This window comes from Bos javanicus, chromosome X (genome assembly GCF_032452875.1).
Source record: "Bos javanicus breed banteng chromosome X, ARS-OSU_banteng_1.0, whole genome shotgun sequence".
Taxonomy (NCBI): domain Eukaryota; kingdom Metazoa; phylum Chordata; class Mammalia; order Artiodactyla; family Bovidae; genus Bos; species Bos javanicus.
This window is the reverse complement of record NC_083897.1, coordinates 114,419,818-114,442,393: the sequence shown is the minus strand read 5'-3', so window position 1 is coordinate 114,442,393 and position 22,576 is coordinate 114,419,818. Positions and strand designations below refer to the sequence as shown.

The 22,576-nt window shown below is 39.8% G+C and overlaps 1 protein-coding gene across 11 annotated transcripts in view; it reads right to left on the bottom strand.

Annotated features, from left to right (window-relative positions):
* Positions 1 to 22,576, bottom strand: part of DMD (dystrophin) — a 2,228,404-nt gene that overhangs the window by 214,928 nt on the left and 1,990,900 nt on the right. For all 11 annotated transcript variants that reach the window (XM_061410475.1, XM_061410469.1, XM_061410467.1 and 8 more), the window contains one exon: positions 10,441 to 10,501. In XM_061410475.1, the coding sequence (XP_061266459.1) occupies positions 10,441 to 10,501 (61 nt within the window). The remainder of the gene's footprint in view (positions 1 to 10,440; positions 10,502 to 22,576) is intronic.

Below are 22,576 nucleotides of genomic sequence, written 5' to 3'. Positions count from 1 at the left end.
TCTAGGGAAGTCAGGACTTAAAACCACAGGCTATTTGCCTTGTAAGGTTAGAACCATGGGCCTGGGATTTATGGTAAAGAGGAGACTCTGTTATCAGAAGGAGGGGATGGTATCAAATTCAAGGACAAGGTCTAGTGTCAAAAAGCCTCCCAAAGAATTGACCTAGTCCATCTGAGTTGACCCTGTGATACCCTTCAAAAGGGCTTAGAATTGGGAGTATGGGGAACAACACACGCTGTGGCGTCTATAACATTAGGTTACTTGTCTTGCATACTCGCATCTCCGCAAAGCCCTGATGGAAGTGCCAGGAAGTGACTCAGACATCCTCCACTTTCTCAGCTTCCACAGAGGCAAGCAAATGCTTACATCATGGCTGGCAGGTTTTTGTTTCATTTTTTGTGGCCCTTTATTGCCAAAAGCAGTGTAGGGAAACTTAGGTCTTGGCTAGAGCACAGTGGCAGAAGTTGATTAGCAAGGGAAGAAATACGATGCAGGGAAGAACTAGTAGAATAGTTTTGGTGATTTTCAAGATGGCAGCCCTACAGTGGAGGACTGGCCACACTTGCTTACACTAAGGGCCAGTTTTCAACCAACAATACTAGGAAGTTGAAAGAGCTGGGGACAACAGATGAAATGTATTAGTCATTATTGTTATAAATCTCCATTCTCTACTCTTTTATTAATTTTTTTCTTCCAACTCTCAACACTTCCCCTACCAAATGGGTCCCCATCTGCATCCTCAAGAATCCTGGCTAAGTTGGGCCCTGCCGTTGGGGGAGAGGCAACTAACTCCTACCCAGGTGAGGAACTCCAAGCAACTTTGATCCACTAGAGTGTACATGTGGGGGGTAAGGATAGTGATTGTGGGGATCCTAGTTTTGACACGAGGTGGGGCAAAGCCAACTGAGGTCACAGGGTTGGTGCGAAAGGCACAGAGCCAGGTCTTTATTACTGTGACTTGAGAAAGCCACCAGCCTCTCTGAGTCTCAGCTATTTCTTCTTTATTAGATACTAACTGGGGTTGTTAACCTCATAAACGGGAAGATAATAGCTAGTTCTAGCACTTAGTAGGCACATGTTACACTTAGCTTTTCATCCTGTCTCGGAGGTCATATGGACCAGAGCTATGAGATGCTCCCTTAGTAGAAAGCAAAAGACAGAGAAAAAGTGAACACACCGAAAGGAAACAAAACCACAACAAAAAAATCCCCAAAATAGCAAAGAAGCAAGTTAAAAATGATTGTCTGCATTGACTATTTGACTTGCAACAGCTTTGGGGACCAAGACAGATGTGGATACGCTGAGAAAGAAAAACAGAAAAAGCGACTGAAAGTTTCAGGGGGAGCAGGGAAGCTTCTCTGCTTCATCCGCTTGGCAGTTCATGGTATAACAGGAGACGTGATCATTGAATGTGGACAGGGGCCTCATAGAGGACCTGTTCTTAGGAACTTTACAGGCTGCTGAAACAGAGAAGTTTTTTTTTTTTCTTTTCTTGTGCAAGGATGTGAAAATATTGCAAGGTGACAGCACTGATGCATACAATGCACTCATTTTATTTTTCAAAAGAAATTATGTGTGTGTGTGTGTGTGTGTTGACAACTTTTCAGAAGGAAGTATTCTCATTCCTTCTCCCTACCCTCTGCCCTCCTCCCTGTCCTCTGGAATGAGGGAGGGGAAGACTGAATGGGATTTGGAGTTTTCCCGCTGAGAAAGGGACATTTTGTGCAACCAGGTCAATGTTCAAAGGACTAATGCTCTAAGGAAATTATCCAAAGGGGAGAGGCGGTTCACGGTTATTCAGTTATTTTCAAATGCTGTCTGGGCTGCTGCTGACCTTTGTAAAGGCCAACAGGATGTGGCTTCCCAGGGGTACAGGATAAGAAGCAATTAGAGGAGCCTAGGAGAGGCTCAGGAATGTTTGGGAATGTACAGATACCCCAAATTATATGGGAATGCAAGAACGAAAATAAACTAATTTGATCAAGGATATCTGTGTGCTAGAAAATATTCTAAACACATAGCTAACACTGGACATAGCTGTAAGATTTTCTTAAAAAACCAGCGCTCGGTATCTATTAGATGTCAGTGAGACTTCAGTTCCATTTTGGAGAAGTTCATTCATATTCCCTACATGTCAGAAGGGAGAATGGGTGTGAGGTTAACTAGTCACAGAGTCAGATTATGATAAAGCTGGGTTTCCAATGCAGGTTTATTTGAGGCCACAGCCCATGGTCTTTTCTACCACACAACTATGGAAGAATGAATTTGTTTCACAAAGCTAGAAAAAGAAAATGAAGCAACAGCTGAAATAACTTATTCCTCTTTTTCGGGGAAAGAGACCTAAATATATTTCATGAACACTCTCACATTCCCCAAGGTGCCATGAATGAGGTGAGGGGGAATACAATACCTGGGAAATATATCAGAATTTTTGACCTGTACACAATACTGTATTTTAGCTGCAGCATATATGTGCATATGTTGCCACCTTTAAGCATTACATACGGCACAGAATGTTATAGGATTTTTTCTGTAAAATAAAAACATCTCTATAATTCTCTTCAGACTCAGTGGCTACTATATCCCAGCCCCAAAAGTAAATCCAAAGTAAATGCTTAGTGAAACACAGAGGTGGATCAATTTAAAGCTCTACTGAACACTGCAAAACCTGAAGAATGATCACGAGTGGCATTTAAGAAAAACAAAAAGACCCCAGTTCTACTGAAACAAAGAAAACTAGAGCTCAGAATGATTTCAGGCATTATCAGGTGGGCTAAATCGTATTGCAAATCACAGTGTTAAAGACAGAGCAGAATCCAAGCCTCAGGATTTTGTATGTACCATTCAGACACTCAGCTAAGGATCACCTGCTAGACATCGGGTTTAAGAGACCTGAGAGACTCTATAGGGCTTCCCTGGTGGCTCAGCTGGTAAAGAAGCTGCCTGCAATGCAGGAGACCCCAGTTTGATTCCTGGGTTGGGAAGACCTGCTGGAGAAGGTATAGGCTACCCACTCCAGTATTCTTGGGCTTCCCTGGTGGCTCAGCTAACAAAGACTCTGCCTCCAATGCATGAGACCTGGGTTCAATCCCTGGGTTGGGAAGATCCCCTGGAGAAGGGAAGGGCTACCCACTCCAGTATTCTGGCCTGGAGAATTCCATGGACTACTCTATATAAGACTCAGCACACTTTGTAGTATTAACTGGTGGCAAAGTGGTAAAGAATTCGCCTGCTAAGTCTGATGTATGAATCTGAGCATCCAAACTGGTGCTCTGTGACAACCCAGAGGGATGGGGTGGAGAGGGAGGTGGGAGGGGGTTCAGGATGGGGGGACTTATGTATACCTGTGGTCAGCTGATTCATACTTATATATGGCAAAAGCCATCACAATATTGTAAAGTAATTGTCCTCCAATTAAAATAAGTAAATTAAAAAAAAAAAAAAAAAGAATCTGCCTGCTAATAAAGGAGACTCGGGTTGGATCCTGGGGTTGGGGAGATACCCTGGAAAAGGAAATGGCAACCCATGGAAATTCAATGGACAGAGAAAAGCCTGGTGGGCTACAGCCCATGAGTCACAAAGACTTGGACATGACTGAGTGACTAAACAACAACAACAAGAAAACTAGAGGATACGAGAGACACATTTGGGTGGTAGATCTAAATGGACACACAGACACCTGAAGATTTTTTGAAAGTAAAAGGGGCCAGGCAACTGGAAAGCATGTGAAACTTCTTGTATGCATTTGTTTATTCATTCATTCTAATATCTACTGAGCGCATGCCATCTGTGAGGTACTACGCTAGAAAAAGACACAGCACCTATCCTCATGAACTCTATTATCTCAGTTGAGGTTCTATGTATCAGCTTATGAAACTGTAAGGAAAGATGTGAGATTTTTTTGTGAGCCTTATGAGACAGAAGATAGTAACATCTACAGCTACCAACAAGATGTACAAAAGCAAAGGCCAGAATCAGCACCCCATATGACACTGTGGCATCTCCTGCACTCTCTTTCAGTTACCATCTTAAGCTGAGCTGTTTTCAAGATTGTATCAAGTATGCATTACTGACCATTCCTTCATTGTGGTTGCAGAGCTTAATGAGACTCAGCTAATATGACCTCTGGAAGCATCAAACTGCGGAGGAGAAAGCACAGCAGAGAAGACTGACCTCTGGGTTATCTCAGTGTACAAAGCGTTTTGAAAAGTCAGAGCACCAGGCTTCTGGCAGCAATTCCACAAATTTAATTACCCAGAAATACTCACCAGTATCCTCAAAGACTGACAGCTGATTCTCTATTATATCTGCTTCTTCTTATCAATGGTGCTAAACAGTTAAGGAAAAAGTTTCACAGTATTTGTCCTTCCTATCCTGGTAAGATTGATGGTGCAATAAGAAACCTCAAGGGCAATATGAAGATTCATTTTCACTCCTCTGGAAACTATTATAAATAATTTCTCTTTCAAAGTCAACATTCATAAAATCAGGGAATGTCAGGACTGGACATGACCTATGATACCATGTGATGCAGCCTCTTCAGTGACAGATGGAGAAACTGAGACTCAGAGAAGATAAGTGATTCACCTTTGGTCAAATAGTTAGTTAATAGCAAAGTTGAAATCAGACTTCAAGTCATCTGATACCTGGTCTATTTACTATTTCTCCCATTTCATAGTGTCTTGTCAGCTGCTAAAAGGTGTATTTTGAAGAAAAATATACATGTGAAGGATTTGACCAGAAACAGCACAAACTAGATTCCGAGAAAAACTAAGGACACCTCTGCCAATCTCAACCAACATTCAAACTGAACATCTGAAGATTACAAGCATTCCTAGAATGGTAAGGTATCATGAATGAGACATGGGGGAATGTTTGCTTAGCTGGATATCATAACCCAGTGTTTTTTTTTTTTTAATAATAAGAGCCCACCTCTGGACTTCCCTGACAGTCCGGTGGTTAAAACTTTGCCATTCAACAAAAGGGGTGCAGGTTTGATCTCTGGTCGGGGAGCTAAGATCCCACAGGACACAACCAAAAAACGAAAACATAAAACACAAGCAATATTGGAACAAATTCAATAAAGACCTAAAGAACCCGTCTCATCAGAAGTATTTCCACCATATTCTAACCAACAGATATTTAGCATCTTGACTGCTGTTATAGCTGATACATAGCTAACTATTGCTCCCTCTCTAAATAAACATTCTGTAGTGAAATAGAAGTCAATAATTCAGAGGAACAAATAAACTCAGCCCAAACCTGAAGCAGAACAACTCCTGGCACATATAATAGGGAACTGGAGCAATAATGAGGGCAAGATATGCTTTAAACGTGGGAGGTAGTTGGAATCTGATAAACTGCCCAGAAAATTGAAATTGAGGCAATATGGTACAGAGGCAGGTGGTGTCAAAACTCAGATGCTACTGGAGTTAGGGAGCACGGGTACTCAGAGCAAGATTCATCAGTGTAACTGCGAAAAGATCAACCGGATACAAGAGGACACAAACAGCAAAAGGTAAGTGCAGGCTGATGGCCAAAATTTCATGCCGAGAATCAAATGCTTGTTCTAGTAGAACCACAGGGATGGTAGCCATAGGAATACAGGAGAGTGAGAACTCCAGTCAGCCAATTTGGCAGTGACACAGCAATAGCAGTAAGAAATGCTGACTGAAGTGACTGTCAGCTTCAACCAGGGAGGTTTTATATCGTATTTTGCTAAGCAGAAACCAACAGAAAGTGATGAGCAACTCGGATGTAACAGGTGGCTGGAGAAACATGCCTGGGATTGAGAATGGAGAGGAGAGATCAAGGTTATTAGACATCCGCAGCAATGTAGACAACATCCAAAATAACTAGCAGGAAAAGACAGACACGACTTTGACCTGAGTTGTTTCTTGAACATTGTGTGTTAAAAAGAGCTGAACAGTAAGAATGTTGCCCAGAACCCTACTTTTCATGCTTTTGTGAAGTGCTTCAGACATATTTATAATGATGGCATGTACTGCTGGTGACTGAGTCAGCAGGTTTCTCCCAAGCTTCATTACTGAATGCCTCCCGATATTTAGCAACCACAGCATCTTTGCAGGAGGGAAGGACCAGCTTGTCTAAAAATCAAATCCTTCCTAAGAGACAGCTGGCAGAAATAAAAGGTCAAACACTTGATCTGGTATTACACATAAGTAGCCACAAACCAACCTTCTGCTAAAAGCAATATATGTAGAACGGGTATGACCTCAATTGGTTTCTCCATGTGTGCATCAATGGGAGACTGTGAATAGCATTTACTTTCTTCATGAGTGAACAGAGACTAGAGACGATGCTAACAAATTTAATAACCAATATTTGGGCCATTCCACTCACGACACCCCAAGGAAGATATAACAGAGCTGGAGAAGATCCAGGGAAAAACAACTAAGATGATCAAGGGAAATGCTTATCTTTCATTCAAGGGCAGACTGAAAACCTAAAAAGGATTAGACTCTCAGACTGGGAAGATGAAAATGAAAAGGAGGTAGTGAGGGGATGTGAGATTAAAGTCGACTCTGAGTAAATAGAATTGTATTCAGTGAATTTCATAGCGCTTAATTGGGGCCGCCCCTTGAGGTTAAGGGATGTAGATTAAAGAGAAACTGAAGTACATCTTTATTTATTTATAGAGAAATCAGTAAGTTTATAGAACGTATTTCTAAGACAGGACTGAAGGGGAGGAGGGGAAAAGTTTAAGAAACCACTGGATATACTCAATGCCAATAGATTGCACAGTGCATTGTAAGAAATGGTCATGACACATCCTGATATTTTTGAAATGAAAATTACTAGGTTAATCGACAACACAGCTATTGTTGTTTGCATGTGGGTCAGACTTCTGGGCTAGTTGTCCTGTGGGTCTGACCCAGTGTGCAATTTCTTATGCTCTTATTATGTCATCTATGCAAAAACATGTTGCATGCAAGTTTGGGATTCCTAAATTCTTCGGACAGTCCAGAACACAGAAAAATAATTTTCTAACTCATTAAGAAAGCAAGAGAGAGTCCCAGCTCTTGGCTCTGCGTGGTTTACCCATATGGGAGTGTGCAACATAAAAAGGTGAAAGAAATTCTAACAGAATGCAGCAGCTGGTTAAAGGCTATTATATTGAAATTTTCATGAGTTTGACAGTAGGCCAAAAAACTACAAAATGGCAGAGAGTGGAAAAGGCAGTTGTAACAGGTTGAACATTGTTGGTGATTATTTTTTCAGTGGCAGTGAAAGCTGTAATCAAATAACCTGAAAGAGAGGCTGGCAGGAGAAGGAGAGCCCCAAGGGGAAGGGAAAATGAAGACTGTAACAATGATGTATGCTGTGGGCTAATAAACTAGACAAACATGTAGTTTGAAGTTTCAAAATCAAGGTTCTTAGCATCATATGAAAAGCCAGTGTTAGGATGCAGGTGTAAACATTAGTTGATTGGCTATCTAGAGCAGAAGATATTGTTACAACCTCAAGGATGAGTGGCCGACTCAGCAACTAACTGGAACTGTGCTACTGGTATAGAAACTTCTTGTTATGTGGATGATCAGTTTATTTCAGCATTGAAAAGGAACTATTATGTAGCATTAAAAAAATATCCAGAGGAAACACTTGTTTCTGCAGCTGGACATATGTGGTTAAAAACTCTTGCATGGAAGTCAGGACAAATAAGATGAGGACAAATGGGAGCTGGTTGAAATGATGTCATTACAAACACTATCATTATTGTTATTTGTAGATCAATAAGGCATCTCAAACTATGAATGGCATCTGCCAGGGCATGAGGTACACTGGATCTTGTACAAAGTCATTTGGTATAAGCATAATATTTTAGAGAGTAGTAATGTGCAATAATAAATCGCAAAGGACATCAATAATCTGTTTATGGACAATGTTCTGAACATGTGTTCTCCCTATATTATGGCTTAACATTTTAAGAGTATATTTGAGAAACTGCACAATCTCTAATTTATAATTGTATGGAGAATTGATCTCTATAAAGTTTCAGGGATATCTTTGAGAAATTAGGTAATTCTTCATTCCGAGGGACTGATCACTTCAGAGGCTTTTAAGGTCTCCATACTCACCTCTCTGCTCATTTTCCTGCCTATTGTTCTATATTTCTTACCATTAAACTAGGAAGAATAATAGTGCTAAATTAAACACCAAGACCAAAGCTCCTATGGTACCTGGAGAAACTGGAGTGGACTGAGAGGGCATATGTGAAGCTAATTCATAGTGGAAAAATAGAATTTCTGTGTTATTTTTTAAACTGAGAATTTATATTCTGTTAATAATGAAGATAAAAAATGTTTTTAAAAAAATAAAGATTAAACTTCTTGAAAAAGAAGGCTGAGATCTTAAAGATTTTGAATTTGGACAAGACCATGGAACCAGTTACACACTTTGATTCCTAGAGTTACAAAGGAGCTTAGATGTATGTCATCTAGTCCAACTCTTCATTTGAGAAATGAGAAACCAAGCTTTGTGCAGGTGAAGTGACTTGCCCTAGGCCATACAATCAACTAATCACAGAGTCGGGACCAGAAGTCAAGTTTTTTTATTCCCAGATCTGTGTCCCTCCCCAAATTGCCACCATAATCTTCAAGTTGGGGAAGGAGCTCTGGACAAACAGGAAGAAAAATAGAGTGGCTGTTCTCTGATCCTATCGAGGAGCAGTAAGAGTCTAAGGTATAGGGAGGAATTATAGCTTTTCTGGATTCATTTTCTTTTCATTTTTTTTGGACCGAATTCATTTCCACTGTTTCACAGCACTGTGCTGGGATCTTTCAAAGGAGATGTAACATCAGGGAGAAGATACATATTTAAGGAAAGGACAGTGGGATGAGGGGGGTACTCTAGGAATCCCACAAGACACTTAATGAATCCCAAACAGGTAACAATTTGGAGAATGATGGCTTAAAGATGTCTCAGACTCTCAGGTGATCCTAACATCTGGGCCACAAAAGGAGTTTTTATTTTAGCTCATAAAGGAATTGGATAAAGTGAGAGTTTTAGAAATGGATTGAAAAAGGAGCAGGTCTTAGTCAGAAATGGAAATCTGTGATGATGAAGACACTGATGTAGGAGAAGACTGGGAGGAATTTGAATAAAATGGCTCCACAAAATATATAGTGCATGTAAAGCAATACAGTTCATGTCTACAAATCAGTACATTATTTAAGAGAATGGGTGATTTTAAATAGGTATTAAACCATGTACTTTAGAGTGACTAAATAATTATACACAACAAAAATAAAATAAAATAGGAAATTGGAAAATTAAAAAGTAGGATTAAAACACACTGAAGTAGAACTTTTAAAGTGAGAGAAACCCTATCTGGAAAAATTTAGTAAGACCACCTTTCCTAAAGGATATAGCTCTCCTTGAAAAGCCAAAAACATCCCCTCAATCCCATTCTTCTGAGTTAACAAAATTGAGGCATGAAATCCAATTTCTTGAGAACTGTAGTAATGAAGATCTAGGACTGCCCTTATTGCTTGCAAACTGAATTATGAAGGATTGATGGGCAGTGGAAGAATAAAAACAGACTCGATAAAAGATGGCAGGCTGAAAAGATGGAAAAACATTTCATATTTTTAGTCAGACTGATAGTGGAAGCAAGTTCAAAGACTTAAGTTGGTATTGCAGACTATTTCGTGAATCTGATTTATTTAAATTGTTGTTGAGGTAGCCGACCGAAACTTAAATTTAAGCTGGACTCAATTACACAATTGATGAGTAACTGTTAAGGTACCATAATAACTCAATACTCTCTCTCCTCTCTCTTTCATGGCAACCCAATGTATCATAATTTGTATTTTATACAGCATCTTGCAGAAGGTGCTTCTAAGAACCTGTATGCCTTTGACTGACATAAATGGCCCCTGAAAACAGTATCATTTTTGTTGTTGTTATGTGAAAAATGCCAAGTGCTATGTGTTGAGAATGAACACCTCAGCTCCACAAATCCAGAACTATTACTGCCTGCCTTTGGGTACATCAAGTATTTATTCACCTAAAACAGTCTGTGGACAGATAGCTACAGACACCTTCCATCTTTGTCTAAAGAAGAAATGTGGGAAAAATCCCTGGATAAATAAAATGGTTCTTGTAAGTATTCACTGCCACTCTCCATAATATTATAGGCAGTTTCTATTCTGTTGCATGAAATCCACACCACCTCCAATCACAAACCATAACATGTATGTTGCATTAACTGGACTTTTCCGAAAGGTACCTCCCTGTGGCATCAGCAAGTTTTCAGTGGTCACTGTAGCATGAATTAATTATCCAAGCTTCTTTGGGGAAGAAAGAACTAGGTATTGTAGGCCAGGCTAACATCGAGTTTTAAAAATAAATTCATCTGTGAATATACATATTAGCCAAAATACATGCCTCTTTGAGAACTTGATGTTTTCAACTTACTTGATATAGTAGGGCACTTTGTTTGGTGAGATGGCTCTCTCCCAGGGACCCTGGACAGAAGCTAAAAAAAAGGGGGGAAAGAAAGGCAAAGAGGTCAAGTTCAAGGCAAACAAGAAAGACAGCATTAATCTCCAGAATTACAATTTTACACTGATATTGGTCTGTTTGTTCAGTTGCCCATGAAGACAGGACGGATTAACGTGCTGTTCTGAAGTTTCTGTCCTGATATAAGTGAAATTGAACTCATTCAGGCACAAAGATAAATGCAAAGGAAAAAAAACACAAAAAACGTTCCACTGTTATACCTATAGAGCAGATAAGAAACTGAATGTGTACAGGTTTTCTCTTATGTGTCTCCATTGGGTGCTGTTCTTATAACACTTCCTGTTGCTGTTTTGCAGTATCTTTTACTATTCGATTGACTGGGTTTTATTAGTTTAGCAGCTGAAACATCCCTCTATGATATATTTATATTCTAAGTTATTGACACTAAAGTACTCCACTTATCACTCTGATATGCTAGTTTTCCTCTTTATTTGGTTTGAACAGAATTCAATTTCATTTACTGATGACATGTTTTAATTGGTGCCTCAAAAATGTCAGGTGACCAGCATGATCTGATTAGAAAAGATAACCCCAAGTGAGAGAATGGCACCCGATACTAGAGTGTAATAAAACTTTGGTGATGAGTGATGGATCCTACAGGTGAAATTAAATTTCACATACTGGGAATTCGTTTCATAACAACTTGATTGTATATCACTCAAATAAATCACTTTTAAACAGTGTTTTAAATGCTTAACTTGTAGTGCTATGTTTTTTTTTTTTTCTTTTCCAAAGTTGAACAACCTTTTATGTGCGGTTTAATATGATGGGGATTTTTGGCTTCTTTAAGAGAAAATGATCATGTTAGGAGACATTATACCATTTCCTTAATAATAAAATCTTCCTCCTGAACAGAGTTTTAAGAAACTCCAGTTTTGAGACATAGAATTGCATCAAGCATATAAATATAAGAAGCATTCTTATTAACAACCAGTAATTTTGCATGTATGTCCATTTTTCCCCTGAATTTTCATCCTGCTTATAAGTTGAAGCACAGCTGATGTTGACCATTACTTCCTCCTATGAAAATCTCCCTTCTAAATTGGTCTCACTGTAAATTCAGTCCACAGTGTATTGAGATGTAAGAAAACGTCAAAGCTAATATATCCCTGACTACACTGCATAATATGAAAGAACAGCTTCTAATAAAACTTTGCCCACTGCCAGACAATTTAAGGGTAATGAAACTATAGACTCTTTGTTTTATATAGAGTAATAGAGGGCTCAAACCACCCAACCTTCAACCAGGCATGCTGCTTTGTACCTTGGCGATATGTCAGTTAACAGATATAAGACATGAACCTGTATTTAGCTGCTAATTATGCCTTTTCATTTTGGTGGAAAGATTTTTAATATGGAGGAAAAAGACATTTATCTGTTGTTTGGAAGTAGTCCCTGCCTTCAAACTCTCCCTTTCTTTTTCTATTTTTCTCTCTTTTACCTTTGTCATTGTCTGCCCAACTCTCCTCTTGTCCATTATTCTTCTCTAGGACACAGTTTTCTTGACCAGATTAGTACAGAGAGTAATAAGACCTGATCTGAGGACTTAGGCTGAACTCCCTGAGCAGACTGGGCAGTCTGCTTTTATGGGAACTTAAAAACCCAAGCCTTCTCTAGCTTGAAACATGGTGGAGAGCCAGAAATCATGGCTCCTGGTTTCTCAGGGTGCCTACTTCTTAAAACCATAGCATAAAATCAGAAGGTAGAAGAGAACTCCAGGGAGTACTTGGTTGAGTTTGCGTTGGCTGTATTGTCAAGGCTATGGATGGCTAAGCAGAGAAGGAATGGTTCTTCTTTTCATAAAGATTGCTATGGGCTGAGCTGCACCATTTCTCTGATCATCCTTCTCCAGTTCCCTATTATTCTTTTGTTGTTCAGTCGCTCAGTCATGTCCAACTCTTTGCGACCCCATGGACTGCAGCATGCCAGGCTTCCCTGTCCTTCACCATCTCCTGGACCTTGGTCAAACTCATGTCTATCGAGTCGGTGATGCCATCCAACCATCTCATCCAGAAAGTCTGATCTGGAGGCTGCCGAGAATGCCCTCTGATAGCAGAAGAGTCTGTTCTACTGGCTGCTGGGTGGGGTGCTGGCTGGGTAGGGGTGCTCGGCCTGAATGGAACAACCTTCAAGCAGAAAATCTAGCAGGAAACAGAGGAAAAGTGGAATGCCTGCTGAGCAAATGGCCAGACCCACACCAGGCATCTATAGTGGACTTTGTACAGTTAAACATTAAAAGGAAAAGAAAATTCCCCAGAAAATGCCAGAGTAGTAGTTAAGAATATACTTGAACTAAAAAGCTGAATGGATATAATAAAAAAAAAATCTACAAAAAGGTAAGTTCCAGATCAATATGAAATTTTAAGCTCTTGTAATTGGAGTTTTTATTAATTTTTATAGACAGTACAGAAATTGTATATGAAAATGGTGAATTTTTTACCTTCTAAAATAAAAGCTCGTTGCCTTTCTGTGTAGCTATTAAACAGATCCGATGGTGAGATTCAGCAAAGCTTTTGTGCTGAAAGATGTTTTTTCCTCTTTGACTCACAATTCATAAATGCACCTAAGCAACTGCTTTGCAGTCATCGTTTGAAAGTCAGAAACTTTATACCAAAAAATGTCCTTGATGCAATAAAAAAGAAAAATAATAGCCTTCCTCCATCTTGCCCCTGCCCTCTATCCCTACCACATACACACACGTGGCAACTACTTGCTTTAGAAGTAACACACAATCAGACAATGGTTCTATGCGATTGGAATCAGTACTCCTCCTCAGGAGATTGCTAAAATGTTGTTGAGCAAAAGCTCGGGGCTGCTGGATTCTGGTCTTGCATATATTCCAAAGTTGGTCACATATACGGTAACTCTCGCAAGTGTATTTCAGAATTATCATTTCACTTCTCGCAGGAATGCCAATGCCAACAACAGCTGTTTCTTATCTCAAGGTACCAGTGGAAGCTTGTCATCCCTCACAAAGCTAGCCCACACGATAGGCAGACACATCTCTTATGCCTAACGTGTCCACTTTTACTAGCCTATCACACGCAGATTTACTGGCGAATAGTTTTTATGACACTCTGCTGTCCTTTGGTATTTTCTTACACAGATGTTTCTATAACTGCTACATGTAATTCCAATGCAGCCTTGTGATTCAGATTCTCAAGGGTAAACACCATCCATTATCGTACGGCAGCAGCACCGTGTGGTATTGTCTACTGAATTCAAATAGCAAACTACACATGAGTTTATTTATTCTAAAACCAACCTCTGCATTTCCCCTTGGTTACAGAAGCAGTATGATATCAACAGCAAGAAAGGGTAACGGTTCTACCTTCAAATGTCTTTCCTCCCTTGAGGTGACAGGATTCAATATTGTGCCTGAGGTGTTTTTGAAAATCACCAACACAGACCCCACTGTTTCAGGGAAGTTCTCATTTCTACCATTTTCTAATGCATGATGAACAGAATGGGCCAAGGGGAAGCACCCTGGTGTTAAGCCATATTTTAATCAACACAGGGGCCTAACCAGAAAATTAGAAAGAAAGCTAGTATTGTTTAACCTGTGCCAAAAGTGCATTCTCTGGAATTCAGACCCTCCTACATTCAGTAATCTTTCTACCTTTCTTATATTTGGTGGTTTTGGAGTTTAATGACATAACTTGGGTCAAAAGAAAGTGGGGACGGTTTATAAAAATAAATAAAACCCACCAATTCACTGGGGACAAAAGAGAAACCTCACCTGTGGGGGTTATGAAAAAGGCAGTGGGGAAGATAGGCCAGCTCAGAAGCATGCGGATTCCAGGGATGGGTTCTATGGACTCAGTCTATCAAGATCGACTCTAGAGCAACATTTCTCAACCTTTCCCCACTCTCTGTCCCCAGTTCCAGGTATCTTTTCTTTCTAAGAAGATCAACACAGAAAACACCTTTATTTCTCTTTACTGAACTTCCATGTACTGAAGTCTATTTTTTTCAGTCTATCTTTTGCTCCTAATCACCCTATTCCACAGGTATACTCTATCTGTATCAGTTTCTGCATTGTATGTATCTGTGCTTCACATATAAAGAGAATGAGTTTTACATATCCCCAAAACCAATTTTTGCCCTCTTGGGGGCAATATCACTTTGTTGAAAATTCTTGATGTAGAGGAAGTGATGGGAGGGGTTGGGGGAGAAAGGAAAACCCCTCTCTGTGCCTGAAATGTGACTTCAAATAACTCATTTGATATAGTCAGAGTGACTTGTGAGGTGGGTATTATTTTTTTTATTTTGCAGATGATCAAACATGTCTGAGGTCATAAATCAGTAAGTATTAGATGGTAATTTTGGTTTATTACTCAAAGTCAGATGATTCAGGAAATGGAGAAAACACAGCTATTGCATGTCTACTCTGTACCAAGCATTGTATGTTTCTTAATGTAATCCTTCCAAATGCCCACCATGGTCACGCTATTCCATTGTTACACATAAAGCAACCCATGCTCAGAAACAGTCAGTAAACTAACTCAGCTAGTAAAGGGTCACACAGCTAGTAACAAGTGTATCCTGGATTGCCACCAAGTCTCTTTGGTAATAGTATTTGTAACTGTTGGGTGCAGCAATGTTCCCAAGGTCGTGAGAATGTTAGCTGAGAGTATTCAGGTGAGGCTCCCGGGAAAGTTCTTTCAAAGACTGACTGAACTGAAAGGCAGCTTTGCCCTTTTCCCACCTGCCTTCTTCCTGCCTTGGATGTGATGATGTTCAGAGCTATAGTAACCAGGAGAACAGACGCCACCTTGGTTGCAGCTCCCCAGAAACAGACAGGCACATGGGTCTGAGTGCGAGGAGTTAAGAGTCCTGATGGAGGGAAGCACTGGGAGAAGAGCCAGAAGTGAGTCAGGAAAGGGAAGAAAGCTGATCAAGGATGCTTTACTGCTTTGGGCAGCTGGGGCTCAGTTCAGCTGGGGCTTCAGTGTAGGACACACTTAAGAGTTATCCCCTGCACACCTGAAGGGCAAGGGAATGGTGAATTTAATAAATAAATATTTATTTATTGTTTGAGGGCTATTCCTGGAGCGTGGTGAAGTCTTTAACTCTCCGGCACTTCCGGTATGCCCCTCGTGCTGATGAGCAGGTGCTGATGGCCAGAGATGCCCTTAAAGGCAGAGTCACAGGTATGTGTAGTTTGAAGTCTAGTTTTGGTGAGCCTGGCTATGGTGAATGCCAGAGGGGATATGGGCAGGACCCTCACAACTTAGGCTACAAGAGTTATGCACTAAGAATGGCTGAGAAAAAGGGAGGCTCAAGAGGATGAGGATATATGTATACATATAGCTGACTCACTGTGTTGTACAGCAGAAACTAACACATTAGAAAGCAATTATATTCCAATAAAAAACAAATAAAGTTTTAAAAGTATATGAGAAATCTGTTTTTTCAACTTTATTTTCTTAAAGTTTTTTATTCTTTGACTTTTTAATTAAAATTTTTAAACTGTTTATTTTATATTGGAGTATCGCCAATTAACAATGTGGTGATAGTTTCAAGCAGACAGCAAAGGGATTCAGCCATACATACACATGTAACCATTCTCCCCCAAATTCCCCTCCCATGCAGGCCAGATAATATGGAGCAGAGTTCCCTGTATCATATAGCAGCTTCTTGTTGGTTATCCATTTTAAATATAGCAGTACGTACATGCCCATTCCAAACTTCCTAACTATCCCCTCCTCCCATACTTACTTCTGGCAACCGTAAGATTGTTCTGTAAGTCTGTGAATCTATTTCTGTTTTGTAAACACGTTCATTTGTATCATAGAGAAATCTAGTTCTTGACCAATATGTAGCTATCATTTCAGTTTATCTCTGAATTTCTATGTGAGAAACTTAGAGACTCCTACTTTGTGTAAGTCACTGTTATTTGAGTTTTCTCTTACATGCAGCCAAACCTGCTTCTAACTAGCCACTTTCACCTACCCAAACCATCTGTGGTTGCTCACATCATTTTAAACAACTGAACAGTATTCCATTAGTAGAAGTACTAAACTGTATTTTAGAAGTTCCCTCTTCGGGACAATTTAGGTTGTTTCTAGTTTTTCACTGGTATGAGTAAGGCTACAATGAACATCTCTGTAGATAAATCTTTGCACACTTCTTTGTTAATTTTCTTAAGTAAAATTCCTAGAAGTATATTTACTTGATTCAAGGATATGAACATTTTAAAGGCACTTTATATAAATTATGTTCTTGCCAACAGGAGTCTTTCTTTACTGGTCAAGGTGGAAAGAGAAAATCTACAGTCCACAACAGGTCAATGGCACTCCATTGGTACAATTCTCAAGGCATGTTAGATATATTGTGTAATTCAATGGACTATTTGAGAACATGCCTTTCCCATCTCCTCTTTCCATGATAGATAATAAACTTTTTGAGATCAGAAAGACATTCAGCACACTGGCATTCTACCTCAAATCCCAGCTCAGAGTCTAGAGGGTATCTGGATCACTAAGGGTGTCCAGAACACAGATTCAGAAGGGCTGGATTTGAGTCCTGACATCATCATCACTGCATGATCTTAAGCAAGTTTTGTTCTCTCCCTGAGCCTTATTTTTCTTACATGCAAAATGGGAATAATGATATCTCCCTTAGTGAAATGTTATCAGGATAAAATGAGAAAATCAATATGAAATTGTTTTGCAAAATGTTAATCACCATACAAATCATGTTGCTATCACATAGTTATGGGATGTTGTCTGAATAGTAGTAGTCCTGGGATCAATCTCTTTGTCTCAACTGGGCAGCGTTTGTCTTTCACCTTCAGATCCAGTTTTAACTACTATGAATGTACCTCATATAGTATAAAGTAGGCCAGAGAGAAAAGTCTTTGAACATTATCTAACTGCCTAGGCTTGTGTAACTTTTTTCTTCATCTTTGTCTGCCTAGACCAACGCCATCTTCCCAACAGAATCTTCATTCTTAGGTAGACTATTTGTCCACTATTCATCAGTGTGAGTGTTAAAGAGATTAGTTCATATATGATACAATGGGAAATAGCAGGTCATAGACTGTTTTATAATCAGAGGATTTGGATGATAAAAAGATAAGATTGTTCTTGAGGACAAGAGGTTATCTAGATTAGAGGTAGGAGAGTGGAGTTTGAGAGGTAGTTCGTAAGTGACTTTGGTGTGCAGTGAAAGCAAAAAATCATAGATGACTTTATACTTCTAAGATGTATTTAGTAGGCAATTAGGAGTTTCACTGACAGGAAAATAAACTGGAAGGTGAATTTCAGATAAATTATGTGTTTAGATGAAAATACTTGGAAGATGGGTCTTTTCACTGAAACTCAAGTGAAAGATCAAGACTGTAAGTACTATATAGTAGCCAAAGCTATAAAAATGGCTGAACTATTTTTTTAAATTTATTTATATTTATTTGGCTATACTAAGTCTTAGTTGTAGCATGTGGGATCTAGTTCCCTGACCAGGGATGGAATCCAGGGCCCCTGCAATGGGAGTTCAGAGTCTTAACCACTGGACCACCGGAAAAGACTCATGGCTGGACTCTTTTAAGGAGAGAAGGCTGTTAAAGGAATTGTATCCTGTGGAATTCACCAAAATGGTAGTGGCAATAGAAAAGCTGCCAAAAAAGATAATGTAGAAACTAGAATGAAGTAGGATAAAACACAGGAAGGATAGCCAGATGGTGAAGTATAAGCTACAGTGGGTCCCAATGGACTAAGGGTATACAAGAGAAATATGTATGGCTCACAAGATCACTGTTGATCTCGACAGAGCAATTTTACAGGAGTGCTGAAGACTGAACCAGATCAGACAAGTTGATGGAGCAGGTAGTCAGAGGGGAAGTAGCAGTATTAGGTCCTAACTACGTGTTTGAGAAATGGTGTATGACAGGAGAATAATGTGAATGCAGCGGGGGATCATCTGAAGGTTAGTCACACCTCTCTTCTGTCCTATAAACCAGCCTGTTTGATTCATTTATTTATGGAATTTGTTTCTGGTCTCCTTTATAATAATTCTCCAGGCCAGAATACTGGAGTGGGTAGCCATTCCCTTCTCCAGGGGTTGTTCCCAACCCAGGGATTGGACCCAGGTCGGATTGCAGGTAGATTCTTTACCAGCTGAGTCACAAGGGAAGCCCTTATAATAATTAATTACATGAAAAACTTATTTCTACTTTTTTCACTTCCTAAGGTCATAATCAAGATTATAATACAGGGTTTCAGTTTTCATGTAGTTATTAATAGCAAATGTATGTGTATGTATAGATGTGTATGTGTAGATCATTTTCCTCCACCACAGTTGCTTTCTGTATGATTTCTATTTTCTTTTGATGTGATCCATAGGGCTCCTGTAGCCAGAATAAGTTTTCTGTCATTTAAATGAAAGGTCAAGTTAAATGTAACACTTTCCAAGACATTAAATTAAAATAAGAATAGTATTTTATATATCTATACCATATATCAAAAGTAAAGATTCAATGAAAACTTTCAGATCACTTACTACACTTTCAAAGATAGGCAGGTTTTCCATAAAGATTTCAACAGCTGAGACAGATGGGCTACATTCCAGAGGGGAAGGTCATGAGAGTGATGAATGAGACCTCTAATGTCTGGCATGGCTGTGGAAATCTTTATGGCTAACTAAAATTCCTCACAAATAACAACCTGTAAATATTATATGAGCTGTCAGGCAGATAACACTGAGCTCTGAGACCATCGCACATGGTGAACAGAATGCCAGACTGTGGGATTTGTCAGTAGATTGCCAAGTCATTTAGGAGCTCAGGTTTACATTTGATCTGGGAAGACGAGAGTTCATACTAAAGTCTCTGGCAAGGTGACTGAGTTGTGGAGATAAACACTAGATCTAATATCCAGTGCTGCTGGCTGTACAACCCCACAAAGACCAGTATTTGGTAACATGACTCGAGAGAAAAGCTCCTTCAAACTGACTTATACCAAGCTCCAGGAATCTCATTGTGATGATTAAGACAGTAAGAAAGAAATCAAGCCTCATACGGCTGATATAGGAGGACAGGTGCCTATGTAAGTTGAGCCATGACTGAGTCATGGAGTTTCTGATAATTTCAAACAGAACTGGCGGACTCTATTACCACAGCTATGGTTTTTCCAGTATGGATGTGAGAGTTGGACCATGAAGGTTGAGCATTAAAGAATCGATGCTTTCGAACTGTGGTGCTGGAGAAGACCCTTAAGAGTCCCTTGGACTGCAAGGAGGTCAAATTGGTCAGTACTAAAGGAAATCAACCCTGAATATTCACTGGGAGGATTGAGGCTGAAGCTGAAGCTCCAATACTTTGGCCACCTGATGCAAAGAGCCAACTCACTGGAAAAGACCCTGATGCTGGGAAAGATGGAAGGCAAAAGAAGAAGGGGTAACAGAGGATAAGATAGTTAGATAGCATCACTGACTCAATGAACATGAATTGGAGCAAACTCCGGGAGATACTGGAGGATGGAGGAGCCTGGCAGGCTGCAGTTCATGGGGTTGCAAGGAAACAGACATGACTTAGCGACTGAAAAGTAGCAACATTAACACAGTACTTTCCTCTGGGTAAAGGCAGCTGAGGTCTTTAGGCCATCTGGGTTAGCCAGGTTACTAAGAAGTCAGTGCAGTAATGCCAGGTGCCTTCAGTATCTCTCCAGATGTGCTTTTAAAAGACAGCAGGCAGTCAACACCATTTGCTGAATACTCTCTGTGTGAATGGTATTGTAGTAGGCACCAGAGAAATTTCAAGGAAAGTAAAATTTGAAACCTGAGCCAGTGGGGAGCAACTCAGGTATTAAAAACCAAATGATTATAAATGAGATGTATATCCATTTAGAAAGCAAGATAAGAGTGAGAAACAGCTAAGAATATGATAGCAATAAAAGTGATAGGAGGGAGGGAGAAATTCAACTGTGGCCTCAGTTCTTTATTCCACTATAAAAGAATTAAATATCTATACTGGAGTCATAGCCACAGGACCAGGAGAGTGTGTTTCCCAGCCCCTTGACCTTGATTATACGAGTCACTTTGGCCAATGGAGCTTCAGCAGACATGGTATGAACAGAAGATTGTCTTCTTATGCTCTGATGAGTTACCATGAGCACATGACAAGATGGCCTCTGGTCCTTCAGCCTAGACCTCAAACCTCAACACATTTAGGGACAATCAGAACTGATCTAGCAGCCAACCTATAGGGCAAGATGGCGAGACAACAAGGGTGAGAGGGTGAGGGTGAGAAGAACATTAAAGAGATTAAAGAATAGAAAAATATTCATAAGCCAAATCACTCCCATTTCTTACTAGCCACTTCCTCTACTATCACCCAAAACATTAATGGGGATTATTCCCTTTAGCCTCTGCAGTTGAGACTTGGGGGTTGCCCTCACTAGCCCCTGGAACCCCTTCTCTGAAGCTGAAACTCGATAGTGGTTACTTAAATTATGTTATTAAACTTCTCTCATCTCAATTTTCTCTTCTGTGAAATGGAGACAATAATAATCCTTATTTTGGGAACTTCCCTGGTGGTCCAGTGGTTAAGACTGTGCCTTCCAATGCAGGGGATGTGGGTTTGATCCCTGGTCGGGGAACTAAGATCCCTCAAGACATGGGGCAACGAAGCCTATGCACCGCAACTACTGAGCCTGTGGGCCACAACTAGGGAGAAGCTGCACCAGAACTAGAGAAGCCCACCTGCTGCAGCAAAGATGCCACGTTCTGCAAATAAGACCCAACACAGACAAAGAAAGCAAGAAATACACATTCAAAACAATAATCCTTATTTTATAAGGTTGTTGTAAGAGTTAAACAGGTAAATCCATGCAAGATGCTTTGCTCAGCCAGTGTTAAGAGCAGAGTTCTCAATTTTTTTTCCTATCCCTATCCTTATTATCATCATAATTTATACAGTGAGCTATCAAGATATTTATTCCATTAACTGACTCACTGCCAGTGTGAGGAATCCCAGGGAAACCAGGCAAATGAGAGACTCTCTGGTGCTACAGTTACCCTGACTGTTAACCTCCAAATCATGGGCCTAGCAAACAACTCCACTAAATAATCCTGCTTTCTCCTTTCCCAGCCAGTTTCTGACTCTTCAAAAAATTGTAGGCAGTTCTCAGAGTAGTAGAAGTTGAAAGAAGACAAATCTCCCTTCTGGCATTCTGAGGCTTGTGTCAACTACAAAAGTCAACTGTGTTTTATCATTCTCTATTAGTATTGTTTAGGAACTCAAAACAAATATTAATAGCCAAGTATTTTTAGGAAGAAATAAAACATTTCACTTTCATGCCTATCTTCGGTTCTGATTTTTAAATTAAATTTCACATCACTAAACTTACAATCTTTTTTGTTCTATTTCAATTGGTGTGGGTGGTTCATGTTAGAGGAATTGCCTGACTTGTCCTAAGACATCAGTTTTGTCATCTTTAATTTTGCCCTAAGACAGCAAGGTTTCTAGTGAGCTTCTATGTTGGGCTCCAGGAATAACTGAGGCTTTGGTTTCAAAACTTTCTCTTCTTCTCCTGACACCTCTAAGAGACACAGCTGCTCCATACTGCCTGGGCCAAGTCTTTTGAATTAGTCACTTTCCCTTGATAGCTGGCCTAGGTCAAGTTCCCCATACAAACTTTCACTTTTTACCTTCTGAGACAGAATTCTACTAGGTTTAGCTCACATCATAAATGAGCTCCTTCCATTCCATTCCTCTTCTCATTTTTCCCCAGACATATCCTGCTCAGATTTTCACTTTCAAGTCAAATTGCCCCCATGTTGACTAATCCTTCAATTATTCTCTCTCTTGTCTGCCTGCTTCTAGCTCATTAAAACATTAGCGTTTCCTAAAACCTATATTTATATTCATTATACATACATAAGAAATCCCTTTCTGGACAAAAGGGCTATAAGGAGACTACGTGTGAAATTGGAAAGGGGGATATTCATCATATCAGAATGGCTAAGGAGAAGGGAGAACCTAATTTGCATCACTGAATACGTCTTGTGACTCTCGCTAAATGAAATCAAG